At 35.6% G+C, this 15,326-nt stretch overlaps 2 protein-coding genes across 2 annotated transcripts in view; both read right to left on the bottom strand.

Annotated features, from left to right (window-relative positions):
* The window catches only part of LOC131803095 (uncharacterized protein DDB_G0271670-like), a 72,007-nt gene that overhangs the window by 23,192 nt on the left and 33,489 nt on the right, over positions 1–15,326 (bottom strand). The window lies entirely within an intron of this gene.
* LOC131803137 (uncharacterized) lies at positions 12,113–15,095 on the bottom strand. The gene is made up of 2 exons (XM_059124212.1): positions 12,885–15,095; positions 12,113–12,815 (listed from the first exon to the last, which is right to left on the bottom strand). The coding sequence occupies exons 1-2, from the start codon at positions 15,093–15,095 to the stop codon at positions 12,543–12,545; spliced, it is 2,484 nt and encodes an 827-aa protein (XP_058980195.1). The 3' UTR covers positions 12,113–12,542.

The raw sequence follows: 15,326 nt of genomic DNA, 5'->3' as shown, positions 1-15,326 counted from the left end.
TTAGGGTCATCTACAGGTTTTCAGATAAAATATAGGATAATTGTTAGAAAAAAAATACACGCAGGATGTTTCCCAAATTGAAATATGGCAAAAAATGAAGTATCAACTCTTTTCCACTTAAATTCAATAACGATAATCCAATATTGCTCATCACCCTCAATGGGTGATGTGTCAATTCCGTCGAAGACCCTTGCGTATACGTGACATCAAAGAGTCAATATTCAACATACGCCACATTGAACATCGATAATATCCCTTTAAGGAATACTAAGTGATCCAATGGCATACAATGTCTTTTCTAAATTAACCATGAAACATCCTTCCATTATCCTTTGAGCCGTTATCTCTGTGCTCTTGAGCTAGATAGATACATTTGAAGTTCATTGCGAGGAAAGTGTGTTTGTGTGTGTGTGTGTGCGTTTCTCTGACTTAACACGAGTGTACTCACTTAAAGTTAAGTGGATTGCTAACACAACAATCCAATGCGTGACCGGCCATTTGTGAAGACATATTTTTATTCATAAAGTTGTTGGCCAACAATTTAACTTTGGCTTCCAAAGGCCTGGAGGGGAGGGAAACCTTTTCCTACTGCCTATTAACCATGAAGAACATTTCTTTTCCATTTCTCGGTTTTTCTTAAAGAAAAAAAACTTTGAACCCAAACAAAAGACTTTCCGCTGAATTCAGATAGGAGCTGGAAGTCCTAAGAAAATATATCCACATTTTCCTTAGCAAATTGCATGTGATCCTATTCCATTAAACCGTTCCCATTTTTAAAAAGTCTGCAAACTTTTCACCAACTGGGTTTGGGTTTTTGTGGAAACTTTAACAAAGTTTGGTTTTTTTTTTACTTGGCTTGACTTCACTTTCTTTTTAGTTGGTGATGAATTGTTGTGGAATATTTTCTGCTGATTTCCGGCTTTTTTTTGCTGGTGTGGCCTTTCATTGCTGTTCATAGTCTGTGTCACGTTTATGCCATTAAATACAATAACAACAACGACAACAATGGGATAACTAAAGTAACCACACATACAAGGGTCTAGAAATTGTATAGGTGTGTGTTGACACACACACACATACCCACAAAAACACCATAGGGGGGACTTGCTTACATGTCCCTTTGTTAAGTGCTTTTCTACATTTTGCACACGTCTTTGCAAACAAATCGGGTTTTTGTGTCACATAGCAGCTGCCTGACTGGCTGGCTGGCCACGTTGTCCTCGTCCACAAACGAAGTAAATTGAAAATTCTCATATTTTTGGATTAAAAGAACATATTCGGCATATGTTATGGCTTAGGGCAAACATTGCAGTATGCTCCCAAGGATCTTGGTAGGTGGTGATGGGCAAAGACTGTGACAACTAGTAAATTTCCATAATAAGCTGAGAATTAATTATTAAAACCCAGGATTAATGAACTTTTAATAATAACAGGCCAGAAATGTCGCCCAGCAGAGCCATTGATTTATCATCCACCACCCCTCCTTTGCCCAGCAACAAAAAGGGAGACAGAGAAATCCAAAGACAAACAAACCAAAGGTAAACAACGTAGCCATGGCAGGCCCATTGACACGACCCAATAACCGTTCAATGAACCGATTGAACTGACAATTCACCTAAATTCCATGCCCAGACAATTAACATTCGGAAAGTGTCATTTTTATGAGGGATTTCATTCAATTCCCAACTCTGAGAATCTTTTGAATTATTCACGTCCTGAGGTGGGGGGAGAGTGTGAAAGTTTTCATGGCAACCACATGGGGTAAAGCGGAGCGAGCAGGTTGCTCCATATTAATTGTTTGGATGTGTCATTTGTATTTGTTGTTATAACAAACAACAAAACAAATGACCTGAGCAACAAGGTGTGATGTAGTTGTTTTTGTTGTTGGAAAACATGAATTGTCACCCAATTGTAACAACAACAATTAATAACAGGCCTAAGGTTATGTTCATTAAGGAAGTTGAGAAGATTGAAATGGAAATATTGAGCAGGACAAGGGTGTCCTAATTGTATTTTCTTAATTAGAATATTTAATGTTCCATGTGGCATTTTCGCCTGAAAGTATGCTTCACCATTTATGTTTCTCTGACAAAATTAATTTCTACCAATATTAGGTCTGTTTGGTTACTTTTCTTGCCCATCGCCTTCTTTTTCAGAGAGTCAAGGAGATTTATTCTCTGGTGTAAAAATTGTAGAAAGTAAAAGGACAGAGTCCCAGAATCAGCTGATGTGTCAAAAACAAAATGAATTGTACGACACAAAAAGAATGAAAACAATCAGAAAATCTTTAAAAATCGCATATGCTCTGTTCCAGAATCTGGTATTTTTTTTTTTTCGATATCATAAAGATGAAGTCGGTTATCGTAGTAAAAAAATTAAATTCCTGCTGTTCTGGAAAAGACCAATGATGAGATACATATTTGTGTAGTACTGTTGCGTATGAGTAACATGAATTGTTGTTTAATATGCATACGCCGCTGTGGACTGGGTATACAGGATGAGATAAAAAAACTGCAACAAAGTCCAACGCCATAATTTTTACATTCTTTAAGTTTTAATGAATGAAAGCAAAAAATGTCGGACATAGCATCAAATTTTAGAATAAGTTTACATTTGTTCGAATTGGTCGACTTTGGCACGAATTATGGCCTTCAAACGGCCAATGAAACCGTCACATGCTGGCCCATTTCCGGCGAAGCGCTTGCTTGAGGTGCCAACCTTGCTTTCCAAAATAATCCAGTCCAACGGATTGGTATCCGGAGATTTTGGTGGCCATTGTGCGCTGGAAATGAAACGAGGAACCTCCTTTTGTAACCATTCTTGGGTGCAATGGTCCTGTTGGAATGATCAAGGTCTGCGGCCAAAATGTTTGCGTGCCCAAGGCTTTAGTACACCTTCCAGAATATTTTCGCAATAATATTCGGCATTTATGTGTTTGTTTTTCTTTCGAGACGAGCTTAATGATCTGAAATTTGCAGTGAAAAGGAAGGTCAGATAGACACTGTCACACACTCATAACTATGCGACGCGTTTCGCCGTTGGTTAAGTGGCTCATCAGGCATATTTGGTGTGGATGATGGCTTACAAGGGCCGTTCTCTGGAAACTAGTATATATTTCGAACTTATTGCGAATTAGCATATGCAAATTAAACACTAGAAACTACTACACTAGAATTGATGCCACGGTCGATTAATACGAGCGGAGAGCGACCATCGGCTGTTATGGCGGCCCACACCATCAGCATGGTCGGCGCTTGAGTTCTAGTAGCCAACCGAAAGTGCACATTTTCAGCTGACCTCTTTGGCAAGTAAACACGCTCAACTTTTTAACATTTTTGAGTCTATTTTCTTTCTGTTGCGGTGTAAGTTCTTACACTTTTTGGAATTTCAATGGCTTTACCCGAGCTCATTTTTCAATATTTGCCGAATGGAATATTGCGATGTGCGATGATGCGACGCGGGTTTCGAGCAAGCCGCTTCTTTATTTTCGAGCCATTTCTGCTGATGTTGCTGTTTTCTTTCGTCCACTTCCTTGACGTCGGGCTACGCTACCAATATCACGGTCACGAGCGATGGTACGAGACACAATTATTCATATTTGAATGCTGGAGTGCTCTAACGATAGTCACTTGTGGTTTTCCAGCTAAATATCGAGAAATCATACTATCACGCTTGAATTCAATCACAAATAACTTTTTTTTCTGGAAAATTCTCACCAATTCGTCACTGGAATAATTCTGACAGCTGTCGGACGAGTGGCTTAGAAATGACAGCAGTCTGAAGTTGGTTGCAGTTTTATTTCATCTCACCTTGTATTTGAGTTGTACTGTTGCGTATGAGTAACATTAATTGTTTCTCAGTATGTGTACACCGACTGGGGCTGCGTATAGGTTTCCGGTTTTTGAAAATAAAATAATTTTTTTTCGAACAAAAACATCTATCATCCCTTTTTCTTAGAAAACATAAAAAAGTACCAAAGCAAAAAGAAAAGCTTTTACAATAATTGCCTGGCCACAGAGTTGATGAAAAAGTAAAGAAATTTATTTTAAGAATTTTCTGGAATTGTTGTGGTCAATACCACAGAAATCGCTCAATGGCCTAATGGCAATTCATATTTTATAAATTTCTCTACTTTCTACATAGACTTTTGGCTCATTCGAAAAAGAAAAACAACTATAATTTCTAATCCCATAATTTAAATAATTGACATGTTAATGAGTTTAAATGGGGAATAACCTTTCGAAAGGTACTCAATTCCCACTGGGTTAAGTAGAAATTTTCGTGTTAGTGTCCCATAAAAAAAGAGGAGAAACCAACAACAAAATTTTTCTGGGTTAACAATTCCTGGTCATTGGCCAAAATACATAGACCACAAATTGCCAAGGGAAGCCGCCCAACCCTTGGCGCAGATGACAAAAATACAGGGAAGCCAGCACAACAAATGAATGAGAACCACTGACACACACACAAACCCACACAGATGCTTTTGGGAACATAAAATGATAATATTAGTCAAATAAAGTGGAAAATGTTGATAAATGTGGATGTGTGTGTGCGTGTCTTAGGTTTCCATTTACTTTTCATTTCCTTTTTTTCCTGCCTTCTTTAAGGGCATTTGTGTTTTTGAAAAGAGTAATATGAAGAAAAATCAATATGTAACGAAATAGGAAACCTAAAAGCAGAGTACACCATATTTTTTAATATTACCAATGTGTGTGTGAGTGTGCTGTTTTTTGATTTTCGGAATTTCTCAATTTTCAACTAAATTATCTATAATCTGAATTTTCCGTTTCTCCGTTGTTTAACTCCTTATCAAAAAAATTAAATGTAGATCTACTTTTTGGTAATTCCTTTCAAAATTCTATCAATTTAATACCAATTTCCAACTTAATCAGCTGTTATTTGTCATTTTCGTTTCTCATATCCATCGAGTAATCGAAAAGTCAAAAGTCGACTTACATATCCCTATTATTGTACACACGGATTTCGCCCACGGTAGAAGAATATAGGTAGAAAATAGATAGTCAAACCAATTTTGAAATTGAAAATTTTGAATGAAAAATTATTTAAATTTGTAAAAATTGTCGAAAAACGCGAATTATAATAGCCTCCGATTGACGTAGTATAAGAAAACATATAAAAATCTACTTATATTTGAAAAAAAACATTTAAATTTTTTTGACATATCAATGCTCCCGAGCGTTGATGCATCTATCTGTATTCTTCTGCCATGGATTTCGCCCAAACAGACATGACAACTAAGCTCTTATTTTGCTCTGTAGCCATAAGGTTTGGAACCCTGGTAATAATTTTTTGACGTTTGTTTCTTTTTAAGGCTCACAGCATTATTTTTTGGTGTTTACAATGTAATATATTAGAATGGAGATCGCTAATTGAGTGATTTATTTCAGTTCAAGACTGTGGCCGTTTTATTAATTCTAGACTTATTACTAACAAAGGTTCAATGGCTTAAACCTAATTATACTATAACTAAACATGCTTTTATACAACACCAACTTTACATATTATGGCTTAAGGCTACAGCTAAAATTATATCCCGAAAAAGAGAATTATTCAAAAAAGAACTATGAAAAACTTACGAACTAGATAAGAAAAATTAAACTAAATATTTACAATACACTTAAAACTACTTAACCAAACTTAATTAAGCTGGGCTGTGTTGTACACCAGAGTGATTTATTTCAATTTATTCTTTCTTAGCTTACATTTTTGAGAAGTGAGATTGGCGTCTAGAACAGAGTTATTCAATAACGTAATAGCAAAGGTGTTTATAATAGATCAATACAACGAGTTGTTCCCGGCTACATATATTCTCTTATTCCGATTTGTAAGCTTTGAAATATCTACAGTTTTAATTAATCTACTTTTCGTTTGACATACCATTTTGACATTCCGTGTGTGTGTGGTCTTAATGTAATTTCGCCGAATCCCATACATAACTGTCAGTCAATTTGATTGATCCACATTTAAATGTTATTTGATATAATATGCCCATTACAATCATTTAATTGGCAAGCTTTTAAAATATATATATATGTATATATAGCCCTCAACTAATTATTCTTAGTTTTTCAAATGAAATTTGCAATTAAATGTTTCGCTTTAAATGGTATTAATGTCAAATGCATACATATGTATACGTACATACATTTCTCTATAGATTTCTTTGTTTAATAAAATAGCTTCAATTCAATTTTCAGAAAACTATTATCTTCTTCAAAGAAATGTATTTTTGATGAAAAAATTCTACTCTCAATTTTGCTAAAAATGAGTTTAATGCTCTTTTAAGAGTTTTTTGCTTCATAGACAAAACAAGTTTTGAAAAAACATTTCTGGATTTTATAAGCCAAAAAATAATCTTAGAAATGACTAAATAAATTAAATTAGCTCAATTGTCAAAGATTTACAGCCCAATCATGAAAATCCACTAGGAATTCTATTCCCTCTGAGAGCATTTTCGATTCCTCAAATCTTGAATAATTCAGGGGAAATTATTTGCTAAGATGGCAACGACAAAAGGTTTTTTTCGTAATTTGTGTACCCTACTTGTTTTGCAAATTGGTACAAATATGAAGTGCTTTGTTTTTTGTATAAAAAATAAGCAATTTTAATAAATAAATGTACAATATTAAGATTAGAAACAGTATGTTTTATGTTGAAAAGGCTGTGCAGCATCAGATAAGTTGAAAAATACAAGCCTTAATGGCAACTTTCAGCAATGTTTCCAAGTTGATTTTATCATGCATTGTTGGAATAAATTAAAAAACATAATATATATTTTTAAAAAATATTTGAAAATAAGCATGAAATATATAAGGTCGGCCGGTTAGCCTATCTGACATTTCACAATAGTGCTAACATTGTTATGTTTATAGGCAAAAGTAGTTCATCTTTTTTAAAAATGAAAAGACTAAATTACCTAGTTTAACAAAAGGTTCCATGTGAACTAGTTCCGACCTCCCTTTCACGGAGTATTTTGTTTAAACCATGATAAAAGAATATAGGTAGAAGCGTCAACGCCTGGGTCAATATTTTTAAAACTTGTTTTCAGAAATAAGTAGATTTTTATATGTTTTCTTATGCGATACCAAATCGGGTTTTGTTTTGATACGCATTTTTCAACAATTTTAACTAATTTGAATATTTTTTATTCAAATTTTTCAATTTCAATATTAGTTTGACAGTTCATTGTCCCAGTTGCGAATACCTGTAATCTTCTACCATTGTTTAAATTATTCCCTTCCTGAACGATACAACTCTTATACTGAATTTTGCGATATTCTATTGGCATTCCCCAAACCACACAGTCTTGTTCCTTGTCAGTATATATCATGTTTTGTTTTTTTTCCAATATCTATTAATTTTTATTCCATTATACACCTTTAGCGATCCATCACAATCGATTAAATAATTCCAGCTTCTGATATGGTTGCTTAAAAATAAATTTAATTAATTGACAGCTTAGCTCATTAAACGATTTGGGGAGTGCGGAGGAGGTCGTACCAATTATCCGCCATTATCAACAACAAGAACAACAACACCAGTTTTTCATGAATACTGAAACAGCATTTTTTCCGCTCATGAATGTTAACTAAAATCAAATTTGAATTGACTTCATGTTCATCCATCCAAGCGACCATCTACCACGCCATGAATATGAACAGCAGCAGCAACAACACCAATAAAACCAACAAGAAGAACATTATCGAAACCGTTAGGTCAGTACATCCAGCCAAAGTCATGATGGCTGGGGAAAAAATGAAATTAAATTTAAAATAACAACGTTGGCACAAAAAAAAAATCCACTTAATTTGGGGTACTACAGCAACAACAGCAACCCGCCAAGTCTGGGCACTAACCTAGTCGGTACTGCATTCTGACTGCTGCAAATGTTGATGGCCTGGTTAACGTTTTTTTTTTTTTTTTTTGCTACGTTAGGATATTGCAAACAAACACACATGCAAATAAAGAGGAACGAAAATGTGGGGTGGATTGGAGAATGTTGTTCATTCCAATTCGAAATCCAGGGAGTAGTAATGCTCTGATTCAGAACCTGCAAAAATCTACTACTTTTGCAATTTTTTTCGATATTATAATGTGAAAATGGGTTGTCGCAGTAAAAACTTTTACATTTTTGCAGTTCTGGAACAGATCATAAGTTCACAATTTTCCATTTTTTGAATGATTTTTAGCATAGATGTTTGTTATAGTCCGGATATCTTTGGTATTGAAAAAGGGATTTATAGGTCCACAAATGGTAACAGATCAACGCTTGGGAACATTTATATGTCAAAAAATTTAAAATGTTCTTTCAAATATAAGTAGATTTTTATATGTTTTCTTATACGACGTCATTCGGAGGCTATTATAATTTGTGTTTTTCAACAATTTTTAGAAATTAAAATAGTTTTTCATTCAACATATTCAATTCTTGACAGTTCATTGTTCCAGCAGCTGTGTCGATGCGTCTACCTATATTCTTCTACCATGGGTCCACACTTGGATATAGCCCCCATATAAAGATTCCCCCTGAAGAAAATGACAACCTGCGTCCACTTTGTTATAGTTTCCAAACAATTTCCAACTAAATCATCTGTATGTGACATTTCGGTTTCTCAGTGGGTTGTTTAAATCTTCATCAACAATTTTAAGTCACTTTTTGGTTTATTCCCAATATAAATCTATCCATTTAATACCAATTTCCACATTAATTAGCTGTAATTTGTCATTTAGGTTTCTCAATTCCATCGATTAATCGAAAAGTCAAAAGTCGACTTACGTATCCCTATTATTGTGGGCACCAGCCACACACGGATTTCGTTCGTGCGAAATGACAACTAAACTCTTATTTTGCTTTGTAGCCATGAGGTTCGCAACCCCTGTAATATTTTAGAAAAAATAAGAAGCCCTATTAAAATATTAGCTCTTCACCCCACCCTATTACATCATTTTAAACTAAGTGAAAAAAGACTTTTTTTCTCATTTCGATATGGACATGATTTACTTCTTTCAGTAGATTGGAGTTTATAAAATGCAAAGGTGTATGTGGAGGCACATGCCGTTACCCACACATACATATGACGGAGTGAATGAAAACCTCATATAGGGATTACGTGATGGTGAATAAAATTTTTCATGAACAATTTAAGCCAATGGAGTTAAGGTTTATATAACAACAACAATTCGGTTCTCTCTCTTTGAACTTTCACTGAATAGTAGGCCAAGCATGCATGGATGTGTTACAAAAAAATTACAAACTTTTTTCGCCTTTGTTATGCGGTAACTTCTCTGCTTGATTATTTTGTGGGAGATGTGGATGAGGGTAATAAAGCCCCCCCCCCATCACCCTGCCCACTCCGACCAACATCAGCATTGGCAAACCATGATCCCCATTGTAGCCAAAGAGGAAAAAATAAACCCCGAACCACATTTAAATAAAAGTGAGCGGAAGTTTGTCTTGTGGCTGGGGGCAGAGGATGCGGTGTGTGTGTGGCCAGGGGTTGCAAGTGTTGGAATGACATGCAAAATGGGACATGTATTTTTAAAGAGGCCCAACATTGGCAACATCGAGGCAAATGAATGGCTTGGGATCGCCGCTACTAAATATTGCAAAAAACTGCAAGACTCCATGCCGCAGACATTTGCCTATGACGATGAGAATGACGTCGGTCGGAGTCTTGCACTCGGGAACAAGAATAACTAGTTGACTTAGGATTTTCTTACTTTTTCTCTTCTACCGGAGTTCATATAATTTATGCAAAACGTTTTACAACTGCAATCTACTCGACAAACACGTTAGGGGTTCTCGACACAAAATTGCTGCAACAGTTCACCTTACTAATGTCGTTGGCAAAAGCAACAGCAACTGCAAAAAATGAAAATGGATGGAAGGATATATGGATGAGTGAATAAGTAAGTAGCTATGGTACTTAAACATCAACTTGGGTGCAAACCGAGCACCGAAACGACGAAAGAAATCCTTCAGAGATACAAAGGGGCTACGTGCCAAGGCGAGAGGTGTTGCAGCTAAGTTTTCGAGTATTATTGGCTAAATTTGGTTATTTTTTTCTTAGCGTGAGTTTGCTGTTGTTGTTGCAAACAGTTTTGTTACATAAATTTCTTGTTAATTTTGCTGCATCTAGATTTGGGCAGAATTTTTTTCTTCTTCTTTGACAAAAGCCATAAATTACGACAAATTGGAATTAAATAGAGAGAGGAGAGAGAGAGTGAAGGCAACAAAAGTAGAAACCGTTCCAAGGGAGTGTGGCCAGTAATTCAATGGTGCATTGTAATTGCAGTTATATTTAAATATTTGCATAATAACAATTTAAGGATACTAGACAAATTGGAGGTTTAATTTGAGACTAGAAAAATATTATTTGGAAAAATAATCATATTTTTGAATTTCTTCTACAATATGGAAACCCGTATCAGATGTATTGAGACAAAAAAAGAGATTTTGTTTTTGAACATTCAAATAAATAACTTAAAACGACTTTAGGTTCGCCTTGCTCGAACTTATTATAAAAGTCATATCGAACACAGCAGTATGAATTTCTACAACAACTACAACAACGAAGCACTAACATATAAAGACTAGATTATTATTTCGGGGCAGATCCAAGAGTGCCAAAAGTGCGTGATTCTCTCCACACACAATCAGAATCATTTACAAACAGTGTTATCAGAGGGTAAGAAATTTGGGAGAATATAAACACCTTCTGCCCGACCCTGATTTAGGGTAAAATAGGGATTTGACCATGGCGCAATTATTAGGTTCCCCATCCAAGCCAGCTGACTACACAAATTCAATTTTAAAATGCAGTTTTGTGATTGAAATCAGATCAAAGAGAAACATTAGTCAAAAGTGTAAACATTGAAATTTAATCTGGGTTTGGAAATTTGCAAGTACACCTTGTTATTGCGTAATGGATTCGACAATACATTCACTCACTTTCTACCAAATTTCAGCATCTTACTTTTACGATTTCGTTAAATTGCTATATTTGCCATTTGAATATGTTATTTAATTAAAGCCTAATACTGCACACAAACATCGTCACATGTACCTGATCAATACGTCTAAACACTGTTTACCTTTAATTAATGTTTACATAAACTACTGAAATTCATAACTTTTCCAATTTAATTGAATTTTGATCCAATATTATGGCCTTAATGAATTTACAATTACCTTCACAGCGAGGCTTACTTGGCGCTTCATCTTTTTTTCGAAAACAACAAATAAATCCAGGGGACTTAACGGAAAATGACGTCATTGCATATTTATGACAATGTTTTAATGAAAAAAGAGACAACAAACAACAACACTCACACTCTTTTTTTCCACAACGGGAATTTCAACACAACTCTCGAGGCTGGCTAGATGACAATCTAATTATAGAAAAAAAAACGAAACAACCGCTGAGCGTTTAAGCCAACACGTAAAATATGAAAAAAAATCTATTATTAATAAATGCCGCTTACAATGGCCGATTGGCGGCAAACGATAAAAACAATAACAATTTTCCTTGTAATCGTAATCTGTAACAACATCATTATGGATGACATCGTTTTTATGGCCAACGAATGAACGGGCGAGTAAGAGAGAGAGAGAGAGAGCGAATGCAAAAATGATAGCAAGCACTGGCAAAGTTGCGAACAGAAAAAAACATATAGCAAGCACAAAAACAAATTCAATCAGAGGATAAGAGATTTTAATCGCCGGATAATAGTATTACAGAAATTAATGAAACGCTGGATGGCAGGGAGAAAAGGCAAGCTACTGGAAGAGGACCTCTCAGCAAACTCTGTTATGATTTGGATATGTTTGCTTTATTGATATAAATTACAAGTGGCGGATATAATTTATTGCACGTAATTAAATCATATTTTTGTATTGTACATATTATTAATTTGACACCATCGCAAACAATACCATGCAATTGCTATTTTTATGTGCCATTGATAAATGTTTAAAATATGCAAATATTTATCATGCAAATTCCAGCTGATGAATAAAATATATACTTTATGATATTAAATATATTAATATACGATAAGTGTTAGCGGGAGAATCAAATTCTAGAACTTGTTTGTTCGTTTGTCAGTTTAATTCTAATTTTATTGAACAAAATGTATTACTTAAGTGCTAGTACACAACAGAAATCTTAGGGGGGTTTAATCTTATGCATCTACTTAAGGCTACAAACACTTGACATTTCTAATTCTATGCATAGGCCTAATGCAACACACAATTGCTGTGATCTATATTTACTCCCCAGCTGAGCGCATGTTTATGGGAGAATATTCTTTATTATCAATGCGTCTCCAGCAGCATGAAGTGTTATCATCCCTTATGCTCTTATCTTTCATGCACACACATTTACAAGTACTCTAGAATGTTGGGTTAAAAATACATAAACATTTTATAGCCTAAATCACTTAACGATCTAATTTATTGCAGCAGTCTTTCATGTTCATAGTTTTATGAACATTTTCCCGGGCGGCAAATAATTTATTTAGACATCCTGGCCTCGGGGAAATTGAATTTCGGTTATGCGTTTTAATTTTTTCTGTCTTCTTATAAATAAAATAATTAGAATTATTATTACTATAATTACTAAAATAAAAGCTACGTGTGATGAGATGTGATGGAACTTCAAGCCTCGCAATTCCACATTTTCTTTCTTTAACTTGTCCACGAATTTCTTTAGCTCGTCAATTTCTTGATGATGATTGATAAGTATATTTCCAAGGGGTTTGATTGATTCTTTTTCGTCCGGACTTACATCCTTCAAAAGAAACGAATGGAATTCTGTGCTTATCTCGTTATGAACTCTATGCACAGCTACCAACGTTACTTTACCGATCCTCGCTGTACAGTCTGCATCCAGCGTGAGAATTCCTTGCTTTGGAAGTTCCATAATCCAATATTTTCGTCTTAGTATATTTTCCATAAGTCGATTTCCTCCATGCATCGTTTGAATATGACAATTTCGAATGATATTTCCCGCTAATCTTGACTTTTGAATAATTATTGGATGCTTTTGGTTATAGTTCAGCTCTGACAAAGCAAGTCTTCCACCAACCCGCATTATGCCATTTCGATCCAACTGTGGATGTAGTGAAGCTATTTTACTTTGATGATCCACCGTTCCCAATGTCTTCAATTTCCTTAGTTCCACTGGCCATTCTCTTTCTTGATGTAGTTTTATTATCTCCATCTCTGCTTCTTCCAACTCTTTTGCCGTCAAATGCTCATTTACTGCTCGCTTCTTTTTTAGCCCTTTTATAAAACGCAGTAGATAAGCCATTACACGTATCTGTTTCTTAAATGACGAATACTTCATCATACTTTCATATAAGTGGTTTTCAGTCGAAAACTTTACTGTTGTTGCTACTGTTTGATTTATGTTGCTTTTTGGCCAATCTTGTTCATCTTTTTTCAGCCATTCGGGGCCTTCCCACCACAATGTATTGTTTGTCAAAGTCTCCGGTGGGACACCCCTTGAACCCATATCTGCTGGATTCTCCTTTGACTTGACGTAGCCCCATTTCGCTTCGGGTATTCTCTCCAAAATATCCATCACCCTTGTTTTTATGAACTTATCCTTGTTTTTGGAGTTGTGAATCCATGCCAAGGAAATCATGGAATCACTCCAAGCAAAAGTTGGTGTTGCTGACTTCAATACTCCTTTGATCTTCTGTAGTAGTTTAGCCAATAGATGTGTTGCACAAAGTTCCAGCTTTGGAAGCGTCTTCCTATTTTTTACTGGATTTACCTTACTTTTTGCAGCCACTATGGTCACCTGCGAATTTACCTTAAGGTATACGACTGCTGCATAAGCCTTCTCGGAAGCATCTGCAAACCCATGTAACTGTGCAGTTTTGTCTTCCAATATTCCAAACCATCTTGGAATCCTTAAATTTTCTAAAGCAGGCAGACTGTATGTAAACTGCCGCCAATCTCCACTCAATTTCTCCTCCAATGGCACATCCCATTCTATTTGTTGTATCCATAACTGCTGTATAAATAGTTTTGCTGTTACCGTGACTGGCGTCAGCCAACCTAATGGATCGAATATTTGTGCCAGTCTTGACAATGCTATTCGTTTTGTCAACTTGTCTTCTTTTTTAATTTGCATACTAAATGTAAAGCAATCGATCTGTGGATTCCATTGTAATCCCAATGTTTTCAAGCATTCATCTTCTTCTATTCTCAGCACTTCATTTTCTTCATTCAATTTCACCGCACTCAATACTTCAGGAGAGTTTGATATCCATTTTCTTAAATGAAACCCATAATCCTCCAGTTGCAGCGTTATCTTCTTCTGCACCTCCCTGCATTCTTGTTTTGTATTCGCTCCTGTTAAAAGGTCGTCCATGTAGAAATCTTCTTTGATCCTCTGAGCGATTTCTTGATTCTGGCACCTATTTCCAATTTCTATGAGCGATCTTACAGCCAGAAATGGTGCTGATGCAGTGCCATATGTTACCGTAGTAAGTTTATATTGTTGGATAGGCTCCGACGGATTACTCCTCCACAACACATGTTGGTATTCCTGGTCTTCTTTTTCAACTTTAATCTGACGAAACATTTTCTCCACATCAGCTGAGATGACAAACTTCCACGATCTCCACTTTGTTACAATGTCAAATATATCTTTTTGAAGCCTTGGTCCCACGTGAAGTATGTCATTCAGCGACTTCCCATTTGAAGTTGTCGATGAAGCATCAAATACCACTCTAACTTTTGTGGTTAGACTTGTTTCACGTACCACTGCTTGGTGCGGCATATAATACAAAGCCTTCTTACTTGGATCCACCTTTACCATTTGGCCCATGGATATGAGCTCGTTCATTGTTTTCTCGTACTCTGACTTTAATTCCGCATTATTTTCTAATCTTTTTTCCAAGTTTATAAACCTCGCCATGGCTCTTTTATATGAATCTCCCAAATCTTTTTCTTCAATTAACGGCAAACGCACGACAAATCTTCCTGAATTGTCTCGGCGTGTTGTGTCTTCATATAACTTAAGGCAGTATTCGTCTTCTTCGGTCGTTTTTTTCATCTTCTATTTCCTCTATTTCCCAGAACCTCTCAATTGTTGTTGTTGCTGCCGATTTCTTTATGTTCAATCCAGGATTTACTACTACTGTTCCAGATAAAATCCAACCCAACTTCGTATTTTGTCCCACAATTTGCTCATCGTGGCGAACTCCTTCTTCCAATATTTGTGAGTAAAGATCGGCTCCAATGACTAAATCGATTCTTTCCGGGCTGTTGAAATTTGGATCTGCCA

This window comes from Musca domestica, unplaced genomic scaffold (genome assembly GCF_030504385.1).
Source record: "Musca domestica strain aabys unplaced genomic scaffold, Musca_domestica.polishedcontigs.V.1.1 27, whole genome shotgun sequence".
In the NCBI taxonomy this organism is placed as follows: Eukaryota; Metazoa; Arthropoda; class Insecta; order Diptera; family Muscidae; genus Musca; species Musca domestica.
Note: the sequence above shows the minus strand (reverse complement) of the source record. Positions and strands in the feature narration are given on the sequence as shown.